At 37.5% G+C, this 21,583-nt stretch overlaps 1 protein-coding gene across 1 annotated transcript in view; it reads left to right on the top strand.

Moving 5' to 3' along the window:
- Positions 1–13,127, top strand: part of Boll (boule homolog, RNA binding protein) — a 109,299-nt gene extending 96,172 nt beyond the window's left edge. Inside the window, exon 11 of the mRNA XM_021642346.2 lies at positions 12,866–13,127. Within this exon, the coding sequence (XP_021498021.2) occupies positions 12,866–13,066 (201 nt within the window). The 3' untranslated portion in view covers positions 13,067–13,127. The remainder of the gene's footprint in view (positions 1–12,865) is intronic.
- Positions 13,128–21,583: the final 8,456 nt, after the last annotated feature.

Here is a 21,583-nt window from a genome sequence, read left to right as displayed (position 1 = left end):
TACATATACATCTTCCAGTTGATCTTTTTTTGTTACTCTCTGGAACCAAATACCGGGGTGAATGTAACTTGACTATACAGTGTCATTTCAAAAGAACATTTTCTTTGTTATTTGCAAAGCAATTTGCTCTATTTTGTAGTGAAACAAACTTGGCCATTAAAATCTGTCTAGATGGGGCTGTGTGTATTATGCTATTTCCTCAGAAAGAACATCATGCTTAGGGAGTTGTCAAGTTTTATTATGATTATCAATCATATTTGAACTATCATTCTGCGAACTCAAAATTACAAATCCTTATTTCCTCTTGAGATCTATTCCACCATCATTGATAAGCAGCAGTTGTGACTTGATTTTCATTCTCTTCATAGAAATCAGGGTCATGGGGTTGGAGATGGCTCAACAGCTAAGGGCACTCATTACTCTTACAGAGGGTCCATATTAGATTTTGTTTCCAGAACCATATCAGGCAGCTCACAACTGTAAGTTCAGTTTTAGGAAATCTTATGTCATCTTCTGGGCTTTAGTGGACACTGCATGTAACATGGTACATATAAGGACAAACAAGGACACATACATACTTACATATGTGATAGTTTGATGAAAATGGTTCTATTAAAGAGTAGTACTATTAAGAGGTATGGCCTTGTCTGAGCAGGGCTGCCCTTGTTGGAGGAAGTGTGTTACTGGAGGTGGTCTGGAGGTTTTTAAAAGCTCAAGCCAGGCCCAGTGTCTTTCTCTCTTTCTGCTTCATGAGGAGCCAGATGTAGAACTCTAAGCTACTTCTCCAGCACCATGTCTACCTGCATGCCACCATGCTTCCTGCCCCCAATTAAATGCTTTCCCTTTAAACAGTTGCCATGGTCATGGTATCTCTTCACAGAAATTAAAATCTAGACTAAAACAGAAGTTGGTACCAGGCACTAGGGTATTGCTATGATAGGCCTGACTGTTTCTTTTTGGGGGGAATGTGGACTTTGGGACCTTGGATTAGAAAAAGCAGTTGAACACTTTAAGTGGGCCTTAATGGACCATACTAGTAGGAGCATGGGAGATAGTACTGGGGGCTATTTGAACTGTGGGGACCTAGCTCAAGAGGTTTCAGAGGAGAAGAATATTAGTATGTGGCGTAGAGACTGTTCCTGTGATATTTTGGTGAAGAATGCCTGCTTTCTGTTCTTGTCCCAAAAAATCTGCCTGAGGTTAAATTGAAGAATTATGGATTAACAGCTTTAGCAGAGGAGATTTCAAAACAGTCTAGTGTTGACTGTGTTGTGTGGATACTAGTGGCCAGCTTACACAGCTCTAAAATGAAAAGGAGCAAGGTGAGAAGGAAAAAATACAAAATGTATAGTTTGAGGAGAAGAGGAGCACCAGGGAGTGTAAACAGATTAAGGAAGAGCCTTATGCTCACTGGAATAAAGGTAGTAGTGGTTACCTCAGAGCTAAACTTCCAACTGTGAAAAGGAATTTAAAAAAAAAAAAAAGGTTAGGGTCAGTGGGGTGGTATACACCTTTAATCCCAGCAATCTGGAGGGCAGAGGCTGGCAGGTCTCTGAGTTCCAGGCCAGCCTGATCTACAGAGCAGCTTCTAGAACAGCCAAGCTTAGACAGTGAATGAAACCATCCAAAGCAGAGAGCTAGTGAAAATGATTTGAACAAGGGGGCCATGTTCCAGCTCCAGCAAGCAGCAGAGCTTGGCAGCTTCAGCCACATGGTTCTTGCTTTAGTGTCGAGAATACAAGAAAAAGGTTATGGAATTTTCCTCCAAGACTAAGAAAAGCTGCTGAGGCCAGGCATGTGTCAGGGATGTCTCTGCATGGAGGTCCAGAGTTGTGTGATGTTGTGAAGGTGAAGCCTGGATTTCATTGGAAGCTCCAAAATATTAGAGATGCCAGAGCCATAGGTTTCTTGCTTAGGAGAGCTACAAACAGGGAGTGGAAGCAGCCCAAGAGAACTAAATGTGTTTAAGACATTAAAACAAAATGGAGTTGGAAATCTGAAGAGTGCTTTGACATCCAACATGGAGGTGCAGACTTTGGAGTTTGCTATTTTGGTTAATTTGGACCAGTATTTCCTCACTATGTTCCCTCTTCCCCCTTTTAGAATGGTTATGTATTCTGTGTCATTGTATGTTGGAAGTATATGTTAGGGTTTTTTGTTTGTTTGTTTGTTTTGTGTGTGTGTGTTTTTATAGAGGTTACAGTTAAGAGATTGCCTTGACAACCAGAAACATATCTAGTGCCTCAGGCAACATTTTCTACAAACATTATTAACCACTAATGTGCCCAAGTACTTACTGTGCTGAAAACTACATTGATGTTCATAAGAAGGAAAGGAAAGCGATTTACAAACTCCAGACTACAGAGTTTGGGTGGTGTTGCTGCTGTTGCTGAAGTGTCTCCCTTTGAACACTACACTGCCAGGAGCTTACTGTGTAGCCCAAGCTGACCTCACATCATAGTGTTGGGGTTAAAACTGTGAACCATCTCATTGCATTGAATTTTTTTCTTTTTTGAAGTTGTAATGCCTTTTATAGACATACAACAGCATACAATATGACGCATCCAACAGTGTGTATAAGCAGATGGTAATGTTCTAAGGAGATAATAGTCAGTCAGTCTTTAAGGATGAGGGATGATCAAAAAAGGAAATGAGGATATGCAGAATTGAAACTGCCAGTCTTGTCTCCAGCATATTTTCCCTAGCATATTTTCTTTTTTAAAAAATTTATTATTATTATTGTTGTTGTTGTCATTATTATTATTATCTTTTATTACAGTTTATTCAATTTGTATCCGGGCCGTGTCCCCCTCCTTCGTACCTCCCAATCCCACCCTCCTTCCCTCTTCTACCCGTACACTCCTCCCAGCCCACTAATAGATGTGGTTTTCCTCCCCTTCTATCTGACCCTAGCCTATCAGGTCTCATCAGGATAGTTTGCATTGTCTTCCTCTGTGGCCTGGAAAGGCTGCACCTGCCAGGGGAAGGTGATCAGAGAGCCTGCCACTGAGTTCATGCCAGAAAAAGCTCCTGTTCTCCTTAAAAAGGAACCCATTTGGAGACTAAGTCTATGGGCTGCATCTGAGCTCAGGTTTTAAGTCCTCTCCATGCATTGTCCTTGGTTGGGGTATCAGTCTCTGCAGGGCCCTGAGGCCTCAGTTTTGGTTTTGTTTTGTTTTGTTTTGTTTTGCTTTTGCTTTTTGGCTTGGGTGGTCTCCTTTCTTAATTTCACAATACAAAATTGGAGCCAGGATTATTTTTTATTATTTATCATCATCATCATCATCAATTTCTACTTTAAGCATTCTATATGTAAGAACTGGTATTTTGTGACTTTTTGTTACAGATTTCACAAAATTAATACCTTTGGATTACAGAAAGAACACTGTGTAGATTCTTTTTTTCAACTCAACACAAGCATATTTGGGTAGAGGAATCTCAAATGAGCCTCTGTTGCGGTGTCTGTAAGCAATCCATGTAAATCAAGCCAAGAAGCAGGTATCCTCTGAAGTCTCTTAAGTCCAGGTTTGACCTCAAGTTTCTGCCCTGACTTTTGCTGTGATGGCCTGAAAATTTTGGTCATGATGATTTGTCACAGCAATAGAAACTGCAAAAGGAAAGACATGCTTCTGTCTTACCAATAAAAATCATCTTTGTTTAAAGAAAAAGAGAGAGAGAGAGATTGCCTTGAGTCTCAGATGAAACTTTGGACTTACAAATAGTGTTGAACCTGTGATAGAGTATGGGAACTTTTGAAGTTAGACTATTTTGCATTATCATATGGCTATAAGCCTATGGGGGCCAGGGAGTGGAATGTGGTGGTCTGAATGAAAATGGCCCAAATAGACTCAGAGAGTGGCACTATTAGGAGATGTGGCCTTCCTGGAGTAAGCCAAAAGTTGGCTTGTTGAAGGAAGTGTGTCATTGGGGTTGGGCTTTGAGGTTTTAAAAGCCCAAGCCAAACCCAGTGTCACTCTTTCTTCCTGCTGCCTAAGGATCCAGATCCAGAACTCTAAGCTTCTTCTCCAGCACCATGTCTACCTGTATGCCACCATGCTTCCTGCCATGATGATAATGGACTAAACCTCAGAACTGTCAGCCTGCCCCAATTAAATGCTTTTCTTTATAAGAGTTGCCATGGTCATAGTGTCTCTTCAAAGCAATAGAAACTCTAAGACAATATATATAAATAAAACTTAATTTTATTTTATGGGAAGGGTTGTCTTGCCTGCATCTGTGTTTGTGTACCACATGGCTGCCTTGTGCTTGTGGAGGCCAAAAGAGGGCACTGCATTTCCTGAAACTATAGTTACTGACAGTGGAGTGCAGCCATGTGAGTACTGGGAATTGAACCTCGGTCCTCTGGAAGAGCAGTCTTTGCTTTTAAATGCTGAGTCATCTCTCCAGCCTCAAAAGGAAGTAAAACTTAAAAACAAAGAAACCAAGGCCATTTACCTATGGACAAGATCTTGTCAAGTTCCGCTTTCACTTCTGTTCCTTGTGGTAGTCAAGTAGTGGTTTGTTTAGCCCTGTTACAAAGTTTTGTTTCTGTTTTATTGGGGATTTTGTTTAGATTTTTGTTTTTGAAACAGTCTCATATAGCCTGGGTTGGCCCAGAACATAGCTAAGGTTGACCTTGAACTTCTGATCCTCCACTTTATCTTCTGAATACTGGAATTATAGCTGTGTTCCACTATACCCAATTTCATGTGATGCCTAGGATCAAACCCAGGTCTCATGCATTATAGTCTACCAACTGACCTACATGCACAGACCTCCAAGTGTTGACTATATGTGCTAATCATAAATATTACAAGACACGAGCAGCAAAAATAACTAAAATTGTCTAGTTTTTAACTTTTCATATTAATAAAATTAAATAATCATTCAACAACTACTTTTCAAAAATGAAGTTCTAGAAATGTACTTGATATGACCTCAACTTTTAGGGAAATTGGAATTTAAGTATTTGAGCATATTACAAATTGTAGCTTTTTCTATCCATGAGTTTTGTGTGTGCAAACTCAATCAACTGCAGATCAAGAATATTTAATTGTATTTCTACTGTATATTAACTGATGCTTTTTCTTGATATTCCCTAAAAAATACCATATTACAATTATTTATATAATATTCACATTGTGTTAAGTATTATAAATCTAGAAAAGGTTTAAGTGTATGAGATGTGTGCAAATTACATGCAAATAGTACGCCTTTTTATATAAGGGACTTGATTAGTAACCAATTGATTTACATCTAGGGGTACGAAAACCAATCCCTTATGAATTCTGCGGGAGGTCTAGAAATGAAACATTAAATTCAAACCATCGTCTGAAAGCAGATTGAGCCCCAAAGACTAGACTTAGACTTTTCTGTAACTTAATTCATTATTTGCATTCTAAGTGCTGGTTAAACTGACTGATTTATGTTCAGAGGAAAGCCCTTTTCCCTGTTAGGAACCTGAAATTACAGAATCATTTTATGAATCCAAATGAATCTTAGAAATCCTAGTGTGTTTTGCTATACATGAAGAAAGTTTATAACTATGAAACAGTCTTGTGGTACCAGGGTTTTCATTTTTAGAGGGGAAAAAGTTTTACTTCTACACAAGGGTAAGTAGCAAACAGGCCACCCAGCAGAGCTTTGTTTTGTTTTTTATTGAAAATATATTTTTATATAATATATTCTGATGATGGTTCCCCTCCCCTAACTTCTCCAAGATCTCCATACCTCTCCACACACGCAAATCCACATACTTTCTTGCTCATTCTCATTAGAAAACAGGCATCTAAAATTATTATTATTGTTGTTGTTGTTATTCTTATTAGGTTAATAATAACATAAAAGAAAATTAAATAAACCCGAATAGGACAAGACAAAATAGACAGAAAAATAAGGATCCAAAGAAACAGATATAGACACAGAGACATAACATTTGCAAACACAGAAATCCCATAAAAACAAAAAATCAGAAACCATAATATATAAGCAAAAGCCCTGTATAAATCCCCAGACAAGCAATTTGAGACAAAAATCCCTCCAGAAATACTACTGAGTTTATTTTGTCTTGGCCATCTACTGTTGGGCATGAAGCCTGGCCTTAAGAGTGGTTTGTATATACAGTGAGACTCATTGGAGAAAACTTATTTGTCATTTGTGCATTGTTATCAATTGGAGATAGCTTCTAAGTTAGGAATGAGACCTTGGTTCCATGTCCTCTCAGCACTGGAACCCCATCGGGTCCCTACCTGTGCAGAGCCTGTGCATGCTGGCTCAGCCTCTAAGAGTTCATATGTGCATTGGTCCTGCTGTGTTTGGAAGGCCTTGTTTCCTTGATGTCCTCCATCCCTTCTGGCTCTTACACTTTTTCTGCCTCTTCCGCAGGATTTCCCGAGCTGTGCGGGGAGAGAATGGACAGGAGACATCCCATTTAGGACTGAGTGTCCCAAGGTCTCTCACTCTGCACATTGTATAGATATGGGGCTCTGTCTTTGTTTCCATCTGCTGCAGGGGGAAGCTCCTCTGATGATGGCGAGCAAGGCACCGATCTATGAGTGTAGATCTAATAACAAATGTTATTAGAAGTCATTGTGTTACTACAATCCTTTAACACAGTGCTTCTCGATCTTCCTAATGCTGAAACCCTTTATTACAGCTCTTTATTGTGACCTCAACCATAAAATTATTTATGTTGCTACTGTAATTTTGCTACTGTTTTGAATCGTAATGTAAATATCTGATATGCAGGATACCTGATATTTGGCCCCTATAAAAAGGTCCTTCAACCCCGTCAAGGAGGTTGCAACCCACAGTTTGAGAACCACTGCCTTAACAGAACATAGTAGTTGCTTTGCTCCTACATCTTTCACCTATACAGTCTTAGGTTCCTGGCCACCCAGGCAGTGTCGGGAATCATAGATTGGCAGGTAGTCCCCCCAAGCTTTGTGCCCGTACTGCACTACCACAATTTGCATGCAGATTGAGGAGTGTAGATCAAAGGGCTTATAGCTGGGTTAGTGTTTACCTTTCTTCTTTGGTAGCGTGCAGAGTGCCTTCCAGTGCCCTGAACACTAGTCAGTATGAGTGAAGGCTCTATGCAGACACCAGCTCAACTTCTCCACATTCAGTGAGTTGTGGAGATACTGTCTTTGGCAGTAGGGCCTTAGCATCAGTTTATGAGAGGAGCTGATAGCCTTGGCAGTGGGGCTTCTAGGGAGCACCTTTGGCCAACAACTAAATTAGATGTAACCCAATCCTAGAACAAAAGATGTCCAGTTGGGGCTCTCTCTCCCCTATTATTAGGAAATTTCATTTAAATCACCTTCATATATGCATATATTTTAGGAAGCCTTTATGTATTAGGTTTCCATACAACCCCTCAAAGGGCCCTGAATTTCAGCTGTCCCACCTGTATTCCCTCTCCCCCTTCCTCATTTTATTCTCCCATTCCAATCTCCCCCCTGCCCATCCATAATTATGCTATTCTGTTGGTCCCTCCCCAATAGAAGGCAACCCAGTTCTTCCCACAGTCCCTTACTATATACCTAACATCTGTGGCAATGTGGATTAAGCCTGCTTAATATTAAGCAGCCTGCTTAATATTCCATGGTATAATTACACATTTTCTTTATCCATTCATTTGCTGATTGTCACATCAGGTGTTTCCAATTTCTGGCTATTATGAATAGAATAGTAATGAATGAACATGATTGAGCAGGTATCTCTGAGGTAGGATGTAGAGTCCTACATGACCAAGAGTAGTAAAGCTGGATCTTAAGGTAAATCGATTCCCAAATTTCAAGAAACTGCCGTACTGATTTCTATAACGGCTGTACAAGTCTGCACTCCCATCAACTACGGATGAGTCTCCCTTACTCTACATCCTCAGCAGCATGAGCTATCGTTTAGTGATCTTTTGTTCCCAAAGCAAAGAGGACCTGTGCCTCATTCTGAATAGTCAAAGTTTGGTCTCATGTACTTAGACAATTGGCTAACTGAAAGGCGCACCCTTGATAAGCAAAATGTAACTTTTTTAAAATCTTTTTTTTTGTTATATATTTTATTATATTTATTAATTTTGTTATTTTATGTGTATGAGTGTCTTGCCTGTGTCTAGTCATATGCACCACTTCTGTGTTTAGTGCCAGTAGAAGTCAGAAGAGGACATGAGATTCCCCTGAGGCTGGAGTTATGGACAATTGTGAGCTGCCATGTGACTGCTGGAAATTAAACTCTGGTCCTCTGAAAGAGCAGCTAGCCAGTTGTTGATGTTTTGAGACAAGGTCTTTCTATGCAGTCCTCGCTGTCCTGGAACTCATTTGTAGACCAGGCTGCTCTCAAACTCAAGAGAGCTTCTCCTGCCTGTCTCCTGAGTTCTGGGATTAAAGGTGGGTGCCACAACACTTGGCTCTGAGTACAACTTTCTTTTGAAAACAGGATATAACCTTAAGCACATGCTTTGACCTTAGGAAAATGATGGAGAGCTGATAAACAGAAATTTACAGCTTTATTTTCCTGTTACATAGTTTATTGAACTTTTCATACATACATATAATGTCTTGATTAAATCCACTCCCATTCCCTCCCAGTTTTATTCCTATCCTAACCACCATTTTTAGTACCAATTTCATGTGCTTTGTTTTCTTAAGCCCACTGAGTGCACTTCATGCTGCCTATATGTGCATGTATGTAGGACCATGTACCAGAACATGGGTAGCCTCTCAGGAGCCATATACCTAAAGAATACTGACTCTACCTCATCCAGCAGCCACTGGGTGCTAAGAGCATCTCAGTGGGATTTGGGATGACTTGACTTTTTGAAAGTTTCGTGCATGCAGTCACAGTCCCTGAGTTTGTGTGTGCAGTGGTCCTCAGCAGTAAATAGTGTTTCACTGAAGCCACTCACTGCCTCTTCCTCTTGCAGTTGTTCTGCCACCTCCCTCTTGGGGAGAGGATGTGGTACAGAGGTCCCATCTACAGCGGAGAACTTGAAAGAGCCCGACTCTGTGCACATTAACCCACTGTAGGTCTCTGCACTCATCTCCATCTTGTAAAGAAAGAAGCTTCTCTGATGAAGGCTGAGAGATGCAGTAATCTAGGGCGACAAGGATAACGTGGGAGGGCAGTTTAATACTATGTCCACTTGCCAGAATAATGGGATCAGGTTCTCCCCTAGGGCCTGTGACCAAGTCAAAAGTTTATAACCAGTTATTAGTAACCGTGCAGGAGGAGAGGTTGTGTGTGTGTGTGTGTATGTGTGTGTGTGTGTGTGTGTGTACAAATACACATGAGCAAGTGCACACTTCAGTACACATGTGACAAAGGACAACCTGTAGGAGTCGAGAGTTATCTCCTCCTACCAGGGATTGAACTGAGAATCATTGGCAGCAAACACCTTTATTCACTGAGCCATCTCTTCAACCTAAGTTCTCAGTCTTTTTATTTTTTTTTATTAATTACAGTTTATTTACTTTGTATCCCAGCTGTAGCTACCTTCCTGGTCCCCTCCCAATCCCGCCCTCCCTCCCTCATCTCCTCCCATGCTTCTCCCCAAGTCCACTGATAGGGGAGGTCCTCCTCCCCTTCTCTCTGACCCTAGCCTATCAGGTCTCATCAGGACTGACTGCATTGTCTTCCTCTGTGGCCTGGGTAAGGCTGCTTACCCCTCAGGGAAAGGTGATTAAAGAACCAGCCACTGAGTTCATGTCAGAGATAGTCTCTGTTCCCCTTACTAGGGAACCCACTTGGACTGAGCTGCCCAGGGCTACATCTATGCAGGAGTTCTAGGTTATCTCCATGCATGATCCTTGGTTGGAGTATCAGTCTCAGAAAAGACTCCTTGGCCCATATTTTTTTTGGCTCCGTTGTTCTCCTTGTGGAGCTCTTGTCCCCTCCAGGTCTTTCTATCTCACCCTTCTTTCATAAGATTCCCTGCACTCTGCCCGAAGTTTGGCTATGATTGTCAGCATCTGCTTTGATACCTTGCTGGGTAGAGTCTTTCAGAGGCCCTCTGTGGTAGGCTCCTGTAAGTTCTCAGTCTTAAATCTTGCTAACAGGCTGTGAAGATGGCACAGCAATTAAAACCCTGTGGAAACTAGCATTCAGATCTGCTTTGACTCAGAGGGCTCAATGAGTAATGTTTCAGAAGAGACATTAAGGGTGACTCTCAAGATCATCTCAGATCTGCTGAACCATTGCTATTTAGATAGATCTACTTTAAAATTAGTTCCTAATACTTCCTGTAAATAATTAACTTTATTGATGGTATACTGTAAAATCATACTTGCTTTACCATTTCAAGGCAAAAATAGCACCTCACATTTATAGAGGCCCTTATAATTTATAAGGACTCATACAAACTGTCCCGTTTTGTCCATGCCATACTTAGTTTTCTATGAAAGAATTGAAGTTTATACAGGTTCAGAGAATTACTCAATATGACATTACTATAAATGGTGGAAAAATTATTAGTAAGTGATCACTATAAGAAGGTTAATAATCTTTGGAAAAATAGGGCAGGGTCAAAGGAATAATCCAGAAAGAACATAATACTTTTGAGACATTATTCCACCCAAGAATTATGAACCATCTTTCATTTAGTCAGTAAAAATCAATTTGTTCTACTTTCTTAAGTATATGAGAGTCTAGCCAAAAAATATTTAAATTTTAAAACAGAAAATAAATCATGAGAAACAAAAATTTGTTTCAACAAGCTTTTATCATGCAACCTAAGTATACAAACCAGTTTCCATTGTGGAAATACAGTTACTCTAGAACTTTTAATATTGTTCAGTAAAATGGACTTTTAAAGTACTGTTCAAGTTAGCATTCTGAGAAATATAAGAAACACATGGAGAGAAGAGTGAGCTTCTAGGGTATCCTGGAAAACGTTTTAGCCTTCAGGCAGCAAAAGATAGCTATAGCCTTCACCATTCACTCTTGGGAACATAACACATCTCAATGCTTCTGAAACAGAATCCACCATCAAAACATTTTTCCTTTTTCCTCTCCATTCTTGCTAATAGCTACAATGTAGGCATTCATCTGTATTTGTGTATAACCCCTCCACTTAGCCTTGTTTTCTTAGCTCTACCACTGAACTACACCCCAGCTCTGCTGGTTGGGGAATGTTTACTCATACCTGGTTGTTACATCCTAGTAATAAGGACTAGACTCAAAAGAAAAATTTTTAATTTGATCTAATTCTTTTTCAACTTTTTCTTATTTTTAATGTGTATATTTGTGCACATGTATGTGGTTATGTGCATATGAGTGCAAGCAAGTACCTACAGAGGCCAGAAGTGCAAGAATCCCGGAAGTTGGAGATGCAGGTGGTTGTGGGCCTCCTAATGTAGGTGCTAGGAATAGAACCCATGTCCTCTGGAAGAGAAGTACATGATTCTAACCACTAGCCATCTCTCCAGCCCCAAATCTGATCTAAGATAAAGATGACTATCATAATTGTAAAAACTTCCTGACAATATAGCCTGATGTCAATGGAGTAAATTTTTTATAATACTGATTTTGATAAACTTTCTTTAGCTTGTGATTACTACAAGAAATTGCAACATTCTTTTCAAGTTGGAAGACTGTAACATCACAAAGTATCTTAAAGTGCTATTAATAAACTATATTTGCACAATTAAAGCATTTTTAATTTTAGTTAAATTTAAGTTTAATTTATAGCTAAATTTTTAATTTAACTATAATTGCACAATTAAAGCATCCAGATCTGCTATCACAGTTTAAAAATAACTCACTGTTTTCATGGACTTTTTCTGACAGCTACTTGGTTTGGCACTGGCACGTTACTTCTTGACTCATAAGATATGCTCAGCGTTCTAGGAGATCAGTATAGTGTTCCATCTACCCGTAGCACATAACTCAAACTATACCTAGAAAATTCCCCTGCAGAGAAGTTTGGCTTCTTAATCTTAGAAAGTTCAGCCATATCCCTTAATTGTACAAAAGATGCTAATTTTTAGAATAGTCAAATACAGTTGTTTTAGCCTCGGTGCTACTTCAAAAGTTGTATTCAATATGGCAGTCACTACCTCCTTACTGGCTTTCTTTTATCACAATATTGAACTCAGCTCACTTAAAGCAGGGAAAACAATTGATGAGATTTCTCAGTAACAGGATTTGCCTCCACCTAGATGCTCTAAAGAAGTCATCTAGTCATTAAAGATGACTAGTAAAACTTGCTATTTTGAGTGCCTCAAGCAGGGGATATCTCTACCAATCTTTATATTTTGCAATAGATCAAATAAAAGTCCCTTTTTTGGAACAAAACTTAGTCACTGAATGATTTGCTTAACAGTAAAATAAAGTGTTTATCTATTACCATTAAGTAGTATATTAATAACCTGCTGATTTGTCTCCTATAGTGCTTTCTTATCCTTAAGATCTAATTCTAACCTTACATATCGTAAGCACATAATTTTTTGTAAAACACAAATAAATTTAGCCAAAGTTTAGGGATGGCCCAAAGAAAGTATAATGTAATTTAGAAAGCTTATTGAATATAGCAATTCTTGGATCCTTTATATGTGATTTCTTTATAGCCATAGGATGCCTCCCTGTCTAGCAGCAGATTAGAAAGTTAACCTACTCTTCAAGCATTTCCTGAAGAACACTTTCCTCAGAATCCAGACCCAGGGCCAGGAATGAATATAGCTCAGTGGTAGACCAGGCTTGCCTACCACATACAAGGCTTAGGTTAGATCCTTAATGCTTTCTTAAAAAGAAAAATAAAAAATCCAGACCCAGCTAATCTTGTTTTTAAAATCTTTCCCTTAAGTAATTATAAAAATGAGAGCCATTTAAAGTGCGTTAAAACCCTAATTTTCTTTAAATCTCTTAATAGGAACCAAGGTTACATTCTGTGAGGAGAAGCTATTCTCAACCTTCATCTGTGGGTTTGAAACCTCGATATTCTCGAAGCCCACACTTTCATCCTAGAAAAGATTTCAGAGCAGAGGATTCAGTTTCCACTCCACCTTCCTGTACTGACTTTGTTAAGCAGACTCTTGGAGAACTGTTTTGTCCAGAAATAGAAAATAACTAGACCCCTATGCGGTCTAGTAACAAATGGGTTTGGGAATATGCTTAAGGTTAAATGTTTTTGCTTTTTTTTTTTTTAAGAGAATTTCTAAACCTTAGTAGCCAGAACATTGGAGATGCAGAGTTAAATCATGATTCCTTTATTAACTCAGACACTTAAGTACTATAGAGCTGTAAGCTGTAACAAACAAGATAAAAGTTGTCTCTGTAAGACAACAACTGTCTTACAGGCCACCATCTGGCTGTCTTACCAGCATGATCATCATACATAACCACTTACAAACATCTATGATGTTTAGATTTTCAGTTTTATTCCAGAAGTTTCATATTTGTAGACAAATTCATGATGTACATATAAGAAATACTTAGCAACAGACCACTTTTTTATAATATTCTCTAATTTAAACAAACTCCATCTTCTTAAGGAGAGGATGTGTAAATTCTAGTTTTCACATTATTCTGGTTTCACTACATTTGTGTTCATGTGTATTTTACCTGTATTAAGTGCTTTTGATAAGAACATTTCAAACTCTACATACAATTTTTTTAAAACATTGATGTAAAAAGGTGTTAGAAAATATCCATAAGTCTGTCCTGTTATAGCCACTTATTGTATGTGGTTACTATCATAAAGTGACACTATCCTTAAATATTCATAAAAATTATCTGTTTCTGGCCCTTTTCTGTCATTTATACATGAAGTAGAGTTGTTCATAGCATCTTAAGGCGTGTAAGTATTCATAATTACATCATGTCAGATTTGATACTGTCAGTATTTCTTTTTACCTTTCATTCATTCATTTCTTTGGGCGTATAGGCTTTTAAAACATTAGAATTTACCCATAACACAGTTTTACTTTTAAATACAAAGAAGCTATGATTCCCTCCTGTTAGGAATGAAAGAAGTTTCTAAAAATTAAAAAATATGCCATAATAATTAGAATTTTTTAAATTAAGAAATAACTAATCTTTTAAGTTAATGCTTTCTGTTTACTAAATGTGGCTTCTATTAAAAAAAATCTTTGACAGAAGCTTATAGATTAGTGAAAACAATAAGGTCACATAAATCAATAAGGTTATATAAAGATTTAAATTGACTACATGGAATTTTACTTCAGAACTTAATGAAATTTGATAGCACAATACTTCTAGAAAACACTAGAACTTCAGTACTTTAAATTTACCTCCAGGAACAGCTGAAAAAGAGTAAGAATTATAAGTAAAAAAGTTTTCATAATATCAGAAAAGCAATTTCCAGTAATAACTTGAATTACTTTTTATTCATCTCATGAAGGATGATGAATATACTTGTGGATGTACATATATACTTGGGGTATGTAATCCTAATTTTTGGACCTAAAATACATGTCTGTGAAAAAAATGTAATAGTATATTAGATAGTATCCTCATACATCCTAAGGCTATTCCATCTACTTAAAAATATTTTCTTTTGCTAGAGTTACTTTCAAAGTAACATGCTATATGTAATCTATTACCAGAGCCCTAGCCAAAATATCATGAAACTCATATACTTGACACTCAGCTTACCTGTTTTCAGTATATATTTTAATCCCATATTTATTATTCAGGTTTATTCAGTGACTATCAGACATTTTTCTAAAACCTTTATAAATTCCAAGAGTCTGAGAGTAATCCTTATTTTGCATTTAAAAAAAAACTTTTGACAGTGAAATGTTTTTCTTATCCAACTTAGTTCAAGCAATTATGCTCTCTCCTAAAATATATTGTACTTCCACATTATTTTCATTAAATTCTGTAAAGATTATATATTACTGTTTATCTCCTTTAGACTGTAAAGTATTAAATGGAGATACCATGAAAATATTAAAGTAAGCCCTCAAAAGATACTACTCTGCTTCAGTTGTGGCGCCTTGCTCTTCTTTATAAATATAACAAAAGTCATTTTAACAACTGTAAAACATCGGTGCTTAAGCTTTCAGTTTTTAAGGTCTTTTTTATAAATCCTACAATAACCTCACCCTTATTCAGTTCTGAAACAACCACCAACAGTACCTAAAGGAAATGTCTAATCAGCATAAAAAGTATTGCTAAAATACATCCTCTTCCCTTGGTACTTTGAGGATAGAAGAATAACTTTAAAAGTATCCATTAACAATTTGAGATTAGATTTAATACAATGTGTTTCTTGCCAATCACATGTGTTTCTTGTGTTTCTTGTGTTTCTTGAAAACATTAGGTGTTTTCACCACCAAAATAAACAAAGCTACATAGTATATGGCCATGTTTTTAACAACATGTAAAAGTATGCAGACAGATTTTTAAAAGATACCATAATTTTTCTGCCCTTTGTAAAAAGCCAAGTGCTGATTAATAAAGTTAGTAGTTGTGGTATTCTGCTCAGACTATTTCAAACTGTGAAAAGCGCTTTTAATTAAAATAACATTTGCTACCCTGATGTGAAAAGGAAAATGAAAATAAACAGCAAAAATCCCATGTTTACAGGATGTTTAAGCCCATGTTCTAGCTTCATATATAATCTTTACAGAATTTGCTTTAAATTGTTGAGCTCAGACACACACACCTTAACATACTGACTATTGAAACATCTACCTCGACAAACTTACCAATGATGTTTTCTAATAATTTGGTTTAACTTGACTATCCCCCTTCTCATTATTTGGTTTTAAGAAGCAAGTTTTCAATATGACTGTTGTCTGTCCATCTGAAATCACAGCAGTTCCTACTGAATTTACACTGAGCTACAGCTATTCACGTCAGAGTTATAGCTCTGTATCTGATCTCCATGAATTACAGAAAAAGTATGTTCTCCTAGGCTAGAAAACTAATGTATGACATCAGTTACATCCAAGAATATTTTATTTACAATTTGGTGTGAATTACTTTATAGACCGATTTCATGTGAACAATGGTTTATTTAACTAAAAAAAATTCCCATCAGCGCTAACAATTTTTTATATTTTATACTAGATTAAAACAATGTCACAAGGAATGTTAAAAATGTTTCCTTTGCATCCAAATAAAACTCCTTCTTAAAATGGCATTAAAATCTAACCAGCCATTTTCATGCAACTAATTATATACACATTTTCAGTAACTAACCTTGTAAGTAGTTACAAAGTTCTTCTGTAATATCAAAATAAGCTTATTCTAACTAGATTCCAATGGTGAGTTAAAAATAAACTCTAGCTGGTGAGCTAGATCCATGGTAGAACGTTTGCCTAACGCACAAGACTTTGGGTCAGTCTCCAGCATTTAAAGAGAGAGAGAAAAGGGAAAAACCCATCCACAATGAAACTAGAACAGGACTTAATACTTTAAAAGTCTGCGTTTTATATACAACACAGTGACTTTCTGTAAAATGAACTTTCCCTTAGGGCCTTAAAGTATAAAATGTCAATTCATTAATTCTAGTTTACTAAGATTGAAGCTTTGTACCTTATGAAAGGCTTTACAAATTCCTCTAGTATATAAAGTCATTCTGTCAACAGGTCATTCTTGCCTACTGAACAGCATCATGCCTCGCTAACTAAGGTGTCTGCATTCAAATAGGATCCTAAAAAAGTTGTTTTAAGCCCAGAATTCCTGACCTTTCTAGTTAACACAAATTTTAAAACATTTGATTTCTTAAAATGTTTTTTACATGAGACCTGAGACCTCTATAAAGATGGTCTCAGCCCATTTCCTTGAGTGAAACTCCTATCTAACAAAACAGCTACATTCCTTTTCAAATGTAAAGGTGAAACTCAGTGTTTCTTCTTGCAGCTCACAATAAAGTTACTAGTTTAAAGAGATGAGAACATATTGACTGTACTGTGAAATGAAATTTGTCAAGTCTTATCCAGTATGTGGCATTTAGAATGGGTAATAACCACAGCCAGGCGACCTGTTTTCTGCAGTTTCAGAAAAATGTCATAAGAATAGATGTCATAGAATTTAAACTGTTAGTAAATAGATAAGTTTTATTAATATGTTAATTTGTTAAGTAAGTTTTATTGATGTGTTCATTTGTATTAAACTGTATGTATGAAATAAAGTTTCAGTCTTGTGGCCTCTAATAAATTCTCTAGCTTTGTTACTATAATAGTTAACTCAAATAAACCTGAATATTGATGTTTGTCTAAAGATAAATATGTGAAGTGTTAATTGAGAAAATGTCATTTTAAAATACTTAGCCTCATTAGCTAAGTATTTTATGACAAGATTCTTTAATTTTTAGCAGATTCTTAAACTCACTCCATTTGTGACCTAAGAAAATTTTATGACTAATATATACATAAGATGGTATATATCAGCCAAACATTTATTGATGATAAATTATACATTTATTTTAAAACAATTCTTTTGTACACATATAATCTTACCATTTATTAAAGCCTAAAGCAAATGTGTATACTAAGATAAATGTGCTTATTGATCTTTACATAAAGAATTAATTGACCCAGTGAGACAGCTCTGAAGGAAAAGGTGTTTTCTGTGTGCACCTGGACCTGAGTTCAATCCTGAGTACCCTGTAAAGGCGGAAGAAGAGAAGGAACTTAACAGCATTCTCACATCGACACATGGGTTATGTGCCAAGACACATATTATGTGCACACATACCAACAGGAAAAATAGTTTACACCTTTAGGAGCTAAATCTTGGTTGAATAGCTGATACTAAAAGACATAAAACATCTTTCAACATTTTTATATTATAAAACCAATATTTTTATTTCATAATCTTCAATGCTGAAAATAGTTTCATATCTATATATAAAAAAAAATGGAGAATGTCTAAGGTTATTTCAGAAGTTGATGGAAATTCTGACCTAATCCAAAACAAAATTCATTTAACTTTAAAAAAAAAAAATGAAACTCAAACAGCAACTTTTATTTTTGTATGTTGTCTTACTTTTCTATTGCTGTGATAAGACATTATGACCAAGGCAACTTATGAAAGAAAGTACTTGATTGAGCTAATTTTTCCAGAGGGTTAGATAGTAGAGTCAGGCTTGGAGCAGCAGCTGAAAGCTTACGTCTTGATCCATCAGCAAGAGGCAGAGAGCACACTGGGAATGGCAGAGATTTTTGAAATCTCAAAGCCCACCCCCAGTGACATATTTCCTCCAACAAGGCCACACCTCTTAAACTTTCTCAAAGGATTCCACCAGCTGAAGCTTAAACATGAGCCCTTGTGCGCCAGTCTCATTCAAACCAATAAAGATTGACTTATTTTTTATTCATGTAAGAGTTTTGCCCTCATGTACGTATGTGCACCAGGTGCATGTCTGATTCCGGTGGAGGCCAGAAAAGGGCGTCAGATCCCCTAGAATCAATCAAACCCAGATTCTCTGGAGAATTAGTAAGTGTTCATACTACTCAGTCATCTCTCTAGCTTCTTTTTTTCTCTTTCTCTCTCTAGCTTCTATTTTTATTATTTTTTTTCAGGTTAACACAGAGAGTAACTAATTATGTAACAGCGCCTTCATACATGTGTTTTTATACTTTGTCATCCGCTCCCTCCACTGTCACCTTCTGCACCCAGCAGGCTCCCTTCCTTTCCCTCATTAACTAGCTTCTGCTTTCACATGTGCTTCCCTCTCATGATCATCTTTCTACTTCAGTTCTTTTAAACAAATACTCTGATCAAATACAACCTGATAATATGCAGATTTGGTGCTAAGGAATGGTTGCTGGAAAATATTAAGGGCTTTCCCCCTATTTAAAGCATTATATTCCCATAAGCACAGAAAACTGTATAGTAAAGACACAACAATTCCTAACATACATAGTTTTGCATTTGAACCCTGGTGTTTCAGTGTCCTGGTCTGCTCTCTGTTGCTGTGAAACGATGCCATAACCAAAAGCAACTTAGAGAAAAAGAGCTGGTTTTGACATCCCATTCTAGAGGGATAAGAAAAAGTCCATTATGGAAAGGAGGAATAGCAGCAGGTGGCAGGCTTAGCAAACAGGAAACAGAAAGCTGACTTCTTCAAACACAAGCAGAAGCACAGCAAACTGAAGGAGGGAAAAGAAACAGTACCCATGTCCCCTCAACATGCTTCTACCAGCAAAGCTCCACCAACCCGTTCCCCAAAAAGAACAACTAAAAACCAGGTGTTCAAACACACAAGCCTAGAAGGGACATTTCTCACCCACAGCACCACATCTGGCAGCCTTTGTTGACATTGCAGGGCTGCAATTGTGTGTAAAGTGGCGGGGCTACTACAATAAGGTCACACGATGCAACACTGATGAGTGCTACCGGAGGCACTAAGCTTCCTCACACATTTGATTTTCAATCAATTTTTGGTTGTGTGGTCAGGAACCTTTCTCTGTTGACAATTTTTTGGTTTCCCCCACAGTTAGTTATACCACATTTCATGAAAAGGGCGTTTTTCAAGTTTTTGTAGGCACTTTCATAACTGTCACATTAACTACCCTCAGCTTCAAACACTCCTCTGTTCAAATGTAAGGGTCTTACTTGACATCTCAGATAATTTGGATCCAATTATGCTCTCCACGATATATTTATGACTGCTGTTTGTCCTATGGTGTGCTAAGGCTCAGCAGGAGCCCTTTGAGTCTAGGCACTGCTGTTTTACTGTAATCCTATGCAAATTACTGTCTCCTGTGCCTCTCATCAGCTTATAGGTCAGTGGGAAAAGATGAAATAAAAAGGAGCTATTGGTTTTCTCCCACCAGCAGGTTCTCACTAGGTAACCCTGGCTGACCTGGAACTCTACCAGGCAGGCTAGCCTCACACTTAGAGATGTCCCTGGCTCTACCTGCAGAGTGCTGTGATTTAAGGTGTATACCACCATGCCCAGCAAGGTGTTTGGAGGGGGTGGCTACTGAAAGAACTTAGTGAATCAAGTATATCAGACCAAGAGCTGCATTTACTTTAATAGAGGCTTGTATGAAAAAAGAAAATTTAAAGTCACAAAACTTAGCTGCTACAAATTCCTTTCCTTTAACTTAGCAGTAATGATATATTGTATAGTAAGCATTAAAGATTCAAATGCTAATAATAGTTAGTTACGGTATTTTTCACTTCTCATTGCATGATTTTCCTGAAGTCCTAACTGGAATTTTTTATTTTATATATATTTTTTCACTGTTAGCATTTTCTATTTTTTAAGGCTGTGCTGTCAGAGCATACAAATTCCTAACTGATTCAACTTGGTGCATTATTCCTTTTGTCCTATGTCCCTTGTGTTCTTACTACTTTTTTATCTCAGCCTGAATTGTCTAATATTACATGTTGCTATACCAGCTATCTTTTGTTTATTCTCTTCAGAAGTTATAAAATTTTATACTATTACAATTATTCATTTGTATTTATCATCTTATGCTCTTTTTGCTTTTACTTTGCCCTTTTAATCTTCTCATTTTCTGGGTCAAGTTCTCTTCTACCTTTTCATCTGGCTAGAAATATTCCATTGTATTATTTTGCTGATTAGCTTCAAGTAAGCTTGTGAACTATGTATGTCTATCTATAGATTTTAACCATTAGAAGCTTCTAGAATAGTTCAAAGGAAACTAAACTACTGAAATGGTCTTATTTAGTCGTCCAAACAAAAGCTGAACTACCTCTTTAAAAACATCTCCATCAGGCGCTGGCCGGCCTACTGGCACACTAATCCCAGCACTTGGGAGGCAGAAGCAGGTGAACCTCTGTGAGTTCAAGGCCAGACGGTGTCTAAATAGTGAGTACCAAGACAGCCAGGGCTCCATAGTGAGACCAATGGAGGGAAGGAGCTAATTTAAGAAAAGAAATAAGAAATTTGTTGTGTTTGAATTACATTACTGAACTGAGATACCATTCCAGTCTATAACTTGACCATAATGAGGTCTTTGAAAGTCATCTTCATGTTCAGTATTTTGGTGATTCTCAACTAACAATGGCAGCAAACTACTCATGTCAGAATGTGATTATTGTTCCATTCCCCACTGTATGCTGAGGAAGGTGGCACCTTCCATTTCCAGTTATTCCTAGCACTTCACCCCAGTTACCCACTTCAGTCTTTGATGCCTCTGCAGAATTAAAAACCAAACACTCTTAACGACTCAAGGGCAGAACTCATTTGGAGCCTCAATTTTCTGCTTGTAGTTGGCAAACCTTCCTGAAACATCCTCACATCTCACAATACCCTACATATTTAAACCCATGATACCTGCTGTGAACTGTGAACTGTTGAGTTCATTAGGGATGAAGCATCTATCCTTTTGCCTGTAACTTCGATGACAATCCAGGTGTGGCGAACGTCCAGCAGAACAGAGCCACACCAAAGCGTTCCCAGTTCTCAGACCCACGGTTTAGTCTGTCTCACATCATGGACTATGAGTTAAAACAGTATTCAAGTGTACAGCTCTTTCCTTGTTAGGTTGCTCCTTGAATCCAAAGGCAGAATTTTAGGAAGCCCAAGACTACATAAAAAAGAAGCAAATTTCACCTTTAAACTGGCTAGTCTTTTCCTGTCTGCTCAAAATAATTATTGGCAGTTTAAGCTGGGGGCTTTGGTCCTGTCTCCAGAAAT

Source organism: Meriones unguiculatus, chromosome 15, assembly GCF_030254825.1.
Source record: "Meriones unguiculatus strain TT.TT164.6M chromosome 15, Bangor_MerUng_6.1, whole genome shotgun sequence".
NCBI lineage: Eukaryota > Metazoa > Chordata > Mammalia > Rodentia > Muridae > Meriones > Meriones unguiculatus.
The sequence above is the reverse complement of the archived record's forward strand: the minus strand, read 5'-3'. Positions and strand labels throughout refer to the sequence as shown.